The sequence below is a fragment of the Tetrao urogallus genome, assembly GCF_951394365.1.
Source record: "Tetrao urogallus genome assembly, chromosome: 7".
NCBI classification, from domain to species: domain Eukaryota; kingdom Metazoa; phylum Chordata; class Aves; order Galliformes; family Phasianidae; genus Tetrao; species Tetrao urogallus.
Window position 1 is genome coordinate 16,729,863 of NC_136820.1, and position 11,068 is coordinate 16,740,930.

The 11,068-nt window shown below is 37.8% G+C and overlaps 1 protein-coding gene across 1 annotated transcript in view; it reads right to left on the reverse strand.

Moving 5' to 3' along the window:
- KCNH8 (potassium voltage-gated channel subfamily H member 8) overlaps nt 1-1,500 on the reverse strand; it is a gene marked incomplete at both ends in the record, with an annotated part of 154,193 nt that extends 152,693 nt beyond the window's left edge. Inside the window, one exon of the mRNA XM_079538695.1 lies at nt 1,425-1,500. Coding sequence (XP_079394821.1) covers nt 1,425-1,500 — 76 coding nt within the window. The remainder of the gene's footprint in view (nt 1-1,424) is intronic.
- Nucleotides 1,501-11,068: the final 9,568 nt, after the last annotated feature.

Consider the following 11,068-nt stretch of genomic DNA (forward strand, 5'->3'; position numbering starts at 1 on the left):
GTTGTTTTGTTTTAAACAAGGTACCTTCGTATCACCACTAACATTGTTTGTTAATTTTGATCTTATAAATAAAATAAAATAAATTGCAACATATTTGTGTGTAGAGCTCTAAGCTGTGTGCTCTATATTCTGAAATGAAGCCATTGTAAAGGGGGATGGTCGTATGCACGAGGCAGGGAGTAAATGCTTTTCTGGCAAATAAAAGTATCAACAACAAAACCCCTATTAGAGCGTCATTCTTCAATACACAGTAAATAATACTCATGTGCTTTATAGAAATAAGAAGAGTAGAGGTGTGAGAGGAACAGACTTTGAGTAGTATTCAAAGGAATTTAAAGGTTGTAACTAAGTAGTCCTAAGGGGGATTTCTTTATAATCAAGCATCAATTACATACAGACCTGAATAATAATTACCTGTGTATGTTCAGACTAGCAGAGCAGTTATAAAGCAGTTCTACGTTTCTCTGCAAATGATCTCAGGGAATATATGATTTTCCTGACACTACTTACCAATACAGTAATTAGAGTTCAGTTGTCTTATTCACATGCTACCTGGACCACTGAGAAAATGCCAACAGACACATAACCAAGGAAGTAGCAAGCCAGTTAGACTGCAACATTTTCACTTAAGTTGATAGCAACTCAATAGAAGAGTTTTTATTCTACTTTGGATTTTTGGATTATTATTTTTTTTTTTTTAAGGAAAAAGGATATTTTCCAAAGTCCACATTTTACTTTTAATTTTAAAATGTGCGTGAGCCCTATTAACGAAGAAGCAAAACACAAAGCAGGGGCATCCCTTAACCTACAGCTGTACAGGAGCGAGTCAGCTCCCCGGCGGTGGAGCAAGCACCTGGCCGCAGAGCAGCACCAAGGAGAGCGCCAGGGGCAGAGCTCTGCGTAGGGCTCTGCCCCCCGGCTGGCTCTGTCAATGGTGGTGCAGTCGGACGCACCCTCTGCAGGGTCCTTCCATTCTTCATTCGCCACCAAAGGTTTCTACGGGAATTAAACTTTTTTAGAGATTGGAGGATAAGGGAGAAAAAAAACATCTCCTGAACTCCCTGTCTGGGGAAGCCTCAACCCAGTACACAACTTTCCTGTAGCAAGCTCTGCGCCAGTAACAGCTCGGCTACCGGCACCAGCCCTCCCAGAGCCCCCGCACCAGGAACTGGGAAGAGAAGGGAAGCATACTGAAGCATCTTCTATCCTCTTCATCTGAAAAACTGAGGACAAGCCAGGCAGAAGACTGAGAAGGGTGGGAGTCGCCTCGCCTCCTCCTTCTTCTAAGCGGCTGCTGGTACCAAGGAAACCCCTCAACGGAGGAGGAGGGAGCCAGGAGACTCCCATTGTAAGCACAGTGCTCCCCGTTCAGTTCCTTTCCTGGACACCCGGAGCTGAAGCCCACTACCCCTGTTCGAACTCACGTGTGCCGTCAAACCGGGTGGCGATGGTGTCGAGAAAGGTGTTCTGGGGTGCCAGTAATCCCTTCATAACCGGCATTTTTCCAGCGCGGTGCAAGGTTCCCCATCAAAGTTTGCCTACGAGGGTGGTTCGAGAAGAAAGTGCAGAGGGCGCCCGGGGGAAAGGAAGGAGGAGGCAGAGGGAGGGAGAAAAGGATGGGAACGGGGGAGGGGAGGAGGAGGATGGGGATGCCGCCGCGCCGCCCCCGGCGCCGGGAGTCCCCCGCTCGGAGCTCCCGGCCCGCCGCCACCCGCTGCTGGCTGCCGGGCGGGGCGACTGCACAGCGCCGCGCACAGGTGCGGAGCACCACCCAGGGGCACGGTGCCCCCGGGCAGCAGCGCCCGGTCCAATCCCCTCGCCTCCTGAGGGGAAGAGCAGCCTCTCTCCACTTGCGTCTGGAGCGCTACCGCAAGAGCAGCCAAGGCACTGGCAAACCTCCTCCAGCTCCTGCCAGCCTGAGTCTCAGAGGTTCTTAACTCTAGAATGTAGCAGATGCCCTAAGCTTGAAACAAACTCACCTCGCTTTGTGAGTAACATCACAGCGTAAAGCTTTGGACATCATTTGCTTAAAGAATCACTGTATTGACACATATAGTAACTGCCTCTGTAGATGTTAATTGGAGAGACTAGGACATGTAGAATGCTCTATTACCTGGTTGGGTAGTCTCACAAGCTTTCTTTCTCTTCTTCTTTAAATCTGGGGGGATAGACATTTTCAACAATCAGTGTAATTATTTCCTCAACGATGGTTTAGAAAATCTTCCCTTGAAAATTCCCAGAATAAATATATTCTCTTAGGTAACCAAAGAGAAAAGATACAGACACTAACCCAGGAGGTCTGATGTGTAAATTTGGGAAGGAAGGGAAGAAGAAAAAAGGAAAAAGCATCTCAACTCATCAGGATGAGTGATTTGTTCAGTCTTGACACCATGGTTCTTTGAACTCTGGCAGATAACAACCCAATGTACAGTCATTCCTGCTACAGTAAGTGAAAGGGCAAGACTTCCTCCTTGTTCTTTCACAACCCCAAGAGACTGGAGAGAACTGAAAGTATACTTCCTAACCTACAAACTTACTGTACATTATGGAGGGGATGCCTGTTCCTCTCTTGCTGTTTCTTAACACTTGTTTTTATTTCTTTCTATTCCAGATTTATTTGGAATTCTCCTAATGGGTAGAAGACTGATTCCCATAGCTCAGGATAAGCAGGGCAGGGAGATGCTACTGAAGGGACAAAATGGACCTTCCTTTACAACAGATTACTATTAGGGAAAAAACAAAAAAAAACAAAAAAACAACAAAAAAAACCCACAAAACCCAAAAACAAACAAACAAACAAAAAGAAAAAAAGACTAAAACTTAGAAAATACTACAACATCTATGCATCAACTTTAAGTGTACACATGGTAACCACACACTGGCTTTGAAGAACACCATAGTTTTTACTGAAATCACGAATCTCTCTAATTATCCTTGTACTGGAAGCCTGATGATCTAAAGCTGCCAGTTCCATTTTCAGACATAGCATGTGAAAATGGAGGCTGCCTTACAGTCACTACTACTTTGTAACTCTCTCATAACAGAACTAGCAGTTTCTCAATCAACTAAATTCATACTCACGGGAGAATTTTGCCTTCCTTGAGAATTACAAATCTTCTCTTTAAAAATGTGTGATTTTTAATATGGAGAGCCAGCATTTAAAATTTTATTTTTCAAAGTTATTTTCATGTTCTGTAATTCACTATAACCAGAACTCCCAAATTAATTTATTCTTTAGCACATTATTTAGTCTCACTGATGGTACCACACTAGTAACTACTAGCAGCAGGTTTCATAGAAGGTACAGCAGAAAAGACTGATTGTATTTTTACTTCTGTAATTGCTCAGCAACGGAGGTCTTCAAGGCAAATCTGAACCATTGAAATCTGCAAATGGGTTTGCATGTGTGCTGTAACTGTGTTCAAGTTTTCATTTTTTTCCTATGACCTGCTCTAAATGTCATTTCAGTAGGGAGGTGAAATATTTCCTCAATCCTACTACAGACAGTGAGAAGATAGTAACCTGTATACTCATAAATAGGTATATTTCTTGATTTCGACCCATCAAAAATATCATAAAAGGAGGAAACACTATCATTTTCTAGTGGAGTCATACTAGTCCCTAATAACTCTGCCATCTCACACGCGGCTAATGTTTATCATGCTAACACACATCACAGTCTAAGCAGTAAGCATCATACTATACTTTGAGAGCTCTATGATAGGCTTCGGTAAGTTTGGAGCTTTAAAAAGAAATTCCTTAACAACCACAGGAATAGAAACATTAAAAAGAAAAGTGAAAAGAAGTAGGCCTTATGGCTTAACATGGAGAGTGGAGGAAAGGGTGTATGTGTTTGTTTGAAACTAAAAATTATCACACAAATACGCACACCAAGAAGAATGGATAGTTACCAGAGAAGTTATCTGATATGCTTTATGATAATAATTGTAAACACAAATTACAGTTGTTGAAATACATGTGCTGCAGGAGTAAGTGATATCAAGTGAAAAGCAGGCGAAAACAATGAAAGCTATACTAACAAAGAAGAGATAGTAATGCACAAGAGAGAGGAACAATGCCAAATTCTTTGCAAGGAGCATGTGCTGGAGGCCTTGTTAACTAAGATCTTCAGAAAAGAGGAAGAAAATTTCCAGTGTTTAACAAATATATGCACTCATTGCATTCTGTAACAAATAGATTATTACAATAGCAATGCACTATGAACAAACAGTAACAGCTAAGCATTTAAAAAATTATATTTGTGTTCCACATATCACAAAATCATCGCCAGGTTTTTCTGCAGTAAAAACTGATGGACTACCTTCCAAAAACAATATACGCAGTGAAAAACATTAAGCTAGAGAAGAAGAGAGACTCAACTGTAGCATCCTGTTCTGCATATTCTACATTTTACTCGGAAAAGCAATCCTTCTTGGTACAGCTTGGTACTTGACTTCAGAGTTAGCTGTAAAACACTGAAGTATTAAGTCTGAGATAGTTCAAAGCAGGCAAATTCAGCAGGTTGAAATTTCAGAGAGCTGAGAACAAGTTGTTCAGGAAAACTAGGAAAGAACAGCTGAGACTATTTAAGAGGGAAGTGAATGAGCAGCTGAAAGTTTGTAGTTGAGTACTGGAAAATTATTTCATAAGATTTTGATGGAACAAGGACTAAGGACTCTGAATAGTCACATATGGCTTTTGTTTGTTTGATTAAATATCTAAGACAAGACAAAGCGTAAACTAAGATGATTTTAGCTTTGTTTCAGGAAGTTAACTTTCAGTTCCGCTATTTAATTTTGTGTATCTAAGACACCTAGACACTGCCCCCAAAATATAAGATGTTTATTTTATATATATATTTTTATTTGCAGCCAAAGACATTACACATTGAGGTTTTTTTCATATAAGTCTATTTCAACTCTAGGTAAAAAGTCCACATCATGTACACTTCTCTTTCTTTGATGTTTTGCTGAATGTGATATATTTCTTAAAAGAAAACTAAGCAAAAAAACTAGCAAAAACTAGCAGCAACTAACAGCACTGCTGCTACACTTCAGGTTGTAGCCAGCAGACAGTAATTCTCTAAGTGACATTTAGCGAGGGTCTTCTAGTTTAGGCCAGAAGTACTATTAAAAAAAATTGTTCCTTCAAATAACAGTACATAAAATACTGTCTCATCCATATTCATCCTCCCACTTATCCACATATTTAGGTATTCCACATAAGAGAATATATTTTGAGACAATGTATGACAGATATAGTCAGCCACCCAGGAATCAGGCCATGGGCTGAGAGTTTTACACAGAACATTTACAAGCAGCAGCATATTGTAGCATTTTTAGTCATAATTGCACTCCTTTTCTTCATTTATAATTTAACTGGAAGCACATTTTCCAAGTTTCTTATTAATATTCCACAGTACCACGAATTATCTCATAATATTAGGAGTTAGGAACTGATTCTCTGGCACAAGCGCTTGACCTCAACTTACCTTCTACAATTATGCAAACGAAAACAGTTAGTGAAAATCAAATTAACCATCAGAAAAGACAGCCTGCAGCTTACTTTTGTGCTTGAAATTGCCACCCACTTATTTGTTTATTAACATGGAGATCCAGTTGTGGAAAAAATAAAAAAGGAACTATGAAGGAATCTCAAAGTACTAGTCAAGGGCAGAGACTGGCAACCTGCTGTTCATCTGCCATGCAGAGGCTAATTTAGTCTGAAGTAGCGTGAGTTAAGAGTATTATCCTAATAAATGACCGCAGTGCTTAAAGAAATGCTGGCCTTTTGTTTTCCACTGTGCATAAGCCAGTAGCAGAACCTTACAATAAAGCTTTATAACTGAAGACCTACCAAGTAGGGCAATCTGGGTCGAGGTTTAAGTACAAAGACATCACTTCTGATCCAGGAAGTGGCTGAATTGCTAGATACCGGGAGATTGCCAGAAAAGGAGCTGCAATGCTCTTTCATTAGTATGCTCTTCCCTCACTATATGCTGTTAGTCACACGGAAGAAACGATATTGAGATAGACAGACCCTTGGTCTGACCCAGTAATGGCTGCTCATGTACTACTTAGGCTAAAGAGACCTACTTGCAATTACACATCTGCCAACAATTTCAACTGTAGGATCATGCTTTCTGTTACATACGATTTTGCCAAATATGGCTATCTGCTTCAGACTGAGCATTTTTTCCTGAAACTTTTCAGCTAAATTAATAAATAACTTCCAGCAGTTTTCAAGATTCAAATGAGGCAAAATAAAACACTGAGAAATCTCAGCAAATGAAGCTGCAACTCACTAGAACATTATGTAAAGGAGCCATACTAGAGAATGGGACTGGGATGCAATTAGTAATTGAGAGGAAATGGATGAGCACAAATGAGAATTAAGTGGAGCAAAAAAAAACTGGATCTCTGTTGGAACCTGGTAGTCCTTGAGGCATAGCTGAATTAGATTCATTGGAAACGGGATATAAGATGAACAGAAGGGAATGGATTCTGAAACAATGGGATGAAACACCAAGAGAGCAAAAGGTGAAGATGAAAAGATCTTTCTAGTAAAGCAGAATGATTTGAGGAAATACAATCCTCATCTCTAGGGTTTGTATGCACATATTTAATGCTTGTGTAATATCTAAGTTTTACAAGAAATATCAAATATATGATGAAGATAAGGAAAATACAGCAGCTGTCATTCAAAACTGTCTAGATAGTTCTAAAAAAGTTATGGAACCACATTTTAGATAAGGAGTTAACTAGATACCAAACTGTTCTATTATTATTTGGATACCATCACTTAAAAGAGAGTTGTTTTTCTATGTTCAAAATCAGCATTTAAAGATGAAACAGTAAAAGAAAAGTCACTTCTGAAAATGAAGTTTATGGTTAACTAAATGCGAACAGAAGTCTTCCTCTTTCTTAAGAAAATAAGGACAGAGAGAAAATTTGGTTTAGAAGACTGCAGTAAAACTATTTATTTGCATATTTCTTCACTATAAAAAGACACATAAACCTATTTACCTCACTATGACACTGAGGGAAATATTAATAATGGAGAATATCATAACTTACTCCACAGCATAAAAAAATGCAGTGCCAGTTCTTCTGCTAATGTGAAATGCTATCATTCTCAAGTCTCTCCTTGTAATACTAAGTCAATAAAAACGTAGTTGTTGGGAGTATTGAATCTACCATTTCACTAGACATCACTTCAATATTGTTTTCAGTGCTTTTGCTTTGAAAATTTTTAATAGAAAGCCAAAATGATTACTGATTTTTTTTTTAGTTCTTATTCTCTCTTGGATTTATTTCATTTTTAAAAGTAACAAAAGCAAAAGTAAAAATTAAAATATACATTTGTATGGGACCTGTTGAATCACAGCCTGAACCTCTGATTGATCACCTGAGGCAAGCAATGAATCAGCCATGGGAGCACAGGTGAAGGCAATACACCTGTGTGATTGGAAGGGGTGGAGCCTGGCTGCACCTCTCCTAGACCTCATTTAAGGGCTGACTGCTACTGAGGAAAGGTTTCTCTCTAGAGATCACTTCTCTTAGAATTTTTTTTCTGTAAGCCCAGGACACAGGTAAGATTTTCCATTCATTTCCAATTATGCCTTTCCAATGTGGTAATCTTTCCAGTTATATGCTCTTTAAAGACCAGCCTAACTTCTCTGTATATTTGCCAATTATGCATCTGTATACTCATTGATTATACAAAGTTTAATAGTTAAAATCTGTTAGCATTCAGGAGTCTTATGCTTCTAACAAGTATTTTTGTCTTTTCATACCATGAAGATGCAAAAATTAGCATTATGATGAATGTATATATTACTAGACATCTAAGATGAAATTAAGCCTGCCATATAGTTCTTATACAAAAGCATCTTAGAAACATGTTTTGTTTGTTTTTTTTCAACATATATCAATTATATAATTGTGCATGTGTGAATTGAACTGTAAGAATATATTTTCTCAAAGCTGTAATTAACAAGCTTCACAGAAGTCAGAGAGGTATTTGAATCCAGATAATAAATTTTACATAAAGAGGTTCCCAACAGGTAAAATAGAGGACTTTTCTCCCCCTGTTCTGTGTTTGTAATCAATGCATTTTATAGCACGTGTCATAATTAGACTATGTTTATGAAACTTCAATTCTGTTATTGTTTTCCATGAGAAAAAAATCAGTGTTTATAATAATGGCAGGTCAAACATAACTTCTACCTCAATGTACACGTACATTAGAGTATCCTGAAGTCTTTTATGATGAAAATTAAAAATCACGTACACAATGACCACTGAGATAAAAAAGTACTCTTGATGTAGAATTAAAGTAACACGAGAAAAATGTTTAAGAATTAAATGCCTTAAGAAATAATTTAAAAACAGGAGGAAGATGTGTTTCTCTAGGATTATTTCAGCTCCAGAATAACTCTCAATGAAGCTTAAATACGCCTAGAAAATGACAGTTTCTTAGCAGAAAGGCATCCTCCTTAAGATCAAATATTTCGTCAATACTTACTTGTGAATTATCTGTAGAATGGGACCTACATTTGTCTCTTTCCCATTTTCAAATAGTTTAGAATGTTTTCTATCTTTTTGACAGAGGTATAAACATTATAATTGACATTCTTAATTCAGAGGATTGAGTATGAGTAGAGAAGTATGCCTGTGGTAAAGAGAAAACCCACAAGAAGCAGTAATCTAAATTAACATCTGCATACGTAAAATTGAATAATATGAGTTTACTAAAACGCACAAGATAGAGGATTAATTACATGTGTTAAAGCCATATAAACCAGAGCCAATTGCATCACATAGTAGTGTTCTTTAGACTTTCTAAGTTAGGTAATACTATGGTAATACGTAAGTAATACTATGAATTTTTATTTTACATTTCATCATCATCTTTACTTTCAAGATTCAAGTATTTACACATACAACAAATATTTGTGGTATTAAAGACTTAGGAATATATACATACATTCTTGTATGTTCATAAAACGTGTGCATACTCATATATAAACCAAATAACAACCAACTATCAATTTATTTTTGATTAAGCGATCAAGCAGAAAACCTTGATGACAAAGCAGAGTGGCCAACAACAATCTTTCATGTATTTCATTTAGCTAACTGGTACAATTTTCAATTTATCAACATGAGGACTATAATAACACCTTGTCCCTAATTAGAAAAGTAGAATATAGAGATGAGGGTGAGGAAAAGAAAAAACATTGATTTTTAAAATATTTGAAAAGAGTTACATCTCTTGAAAGAGAGATCTTTCAAGAATCATAGCATCAGCTAGAATAAAGACACTACAATATGCATGTCCTTTCTGAAAGACAGGAAAAAGTAAAAGAAAGTTTCCCCACAGATTTTGGACAACATTTTAGTTCTGATTATATCACTTCTATTATACCTGTTATACATTTCTCCCCATTTTATGGCAGTTGAACAAAACTACTGATGTATAGTATATTCTGTTTCTTTATTAGAGTTACATCAGAATACAATAGATGAAACACTAAGAAACAAAATAACTTCTTTCACCAAGAACATAAGAATTGGCCTTGATACTGACTGATATGCTTCTTAATTTTCTCCATTTTATCTACTTCCCTTTTAAAATTTGATTTTATTTATTTTATTTATATTTTAATTTGATTTGTTTTTAATTTGAATTTCACTAGTTCTCATGAGATCATAAGTAAAGAATTTGCAAAGATGCTTAAGCAGTTGTGTTGCATATAATTTTTTGAACTAGAATATATTCAGTATAGCATCAAGCAAGGGATTCATAGAAAAACTAGATAGGAATAGAAATATCTGAGTTGGAAAGGACCTTTACAGGTCTAGTTTAACTCCCCTGTAGAGAATAGAGGATACCCACAGCTAGGTCAGGTTACTTCAACCCAGGTGTATGAACTTGCATTTGGTTATGTTGAACTTTTCATGAGGTTCACCTGGGCCCAAGCCAAGACTACTAAATCCTTCTGGATGGCATCTCATCACCTGGGTGTGTTGTCCATGCCCCACAAGTTAGTGTCATCAGCGAACTTGCTGAGGATACTCAACCCTATTACCAATGTCATTGAGGAAGATATTAAAGAGTGTCATCCCCAGCACTGACCTCCTGAGACACCACTCATCACTAATCTCCATTCAGATATTGAGCCATTGCCCATCACTCTCTGGACTTCATCCTGTAGCTAGTTCTTCATCCATTGAACAGTCCACCCATTGAATCCACATCTATCCAATTTGGAGAGAAGGATGCTGCGGGGTACTATGTCAAAGGTGTACTGAGGTCCAGATAGATGGTTCAATAGGTAGAACAATGGCTCTTCCTTTGTCCATTGATGCAGTTAAACCACCATAAAAGGCCACTAGGTTGGTCAAACAGGATTTGCCCTTGGTAAGGCCATACTAGTTTCCCCATATTACCTCCATATTCCATGTGCCCTAGTACAGCTTTGAGGAGGATCTGCTCCACGATCTTTCCTGGCATAGAGGTGAGACTAGCAGGTCAGTAGTTTCCAGGGTCAACTTTTTAACCCTTCTTAAGAATGTGTGTGATGTTGCCATTTTTCCAGTTGCCACTAGCCAAATAACCTTTGGTTTCTGCCCTGTTGGGTGTTACATGGGACAAGAGCGCACAAAAACTCCCTTGAAATCCAATCAGCTTCAAAAAGATTGCTGTAATGGATTTCCGTAAGTTTGATCTGTTCTATATATATGCTTTTGTTTAAATTTTGACTTTTTCATTTTATTTTCAATATTTAGAAGAACCTAGGAGATAGCCACATCCGAACTCCCGTTATCATACTTTCTCCATAAAATTATTTACATAGACCTGCATATTTCATCTAAAAATAATCCCCTGTTGTGATTCTGTAACGTGTCCAAATAAGGAAAGCCTTATGTTTGCAGAGAGCATGCACAGAACCGGCATAGCATCATAGTTAGGTGTAAATCTTAAACATTAAAAGGATTAGGGCAAGTGTATATGCTATGGATTTTGAAGGAAACAACCAGCCTTGCTGTAAGTGCAGTCTCAT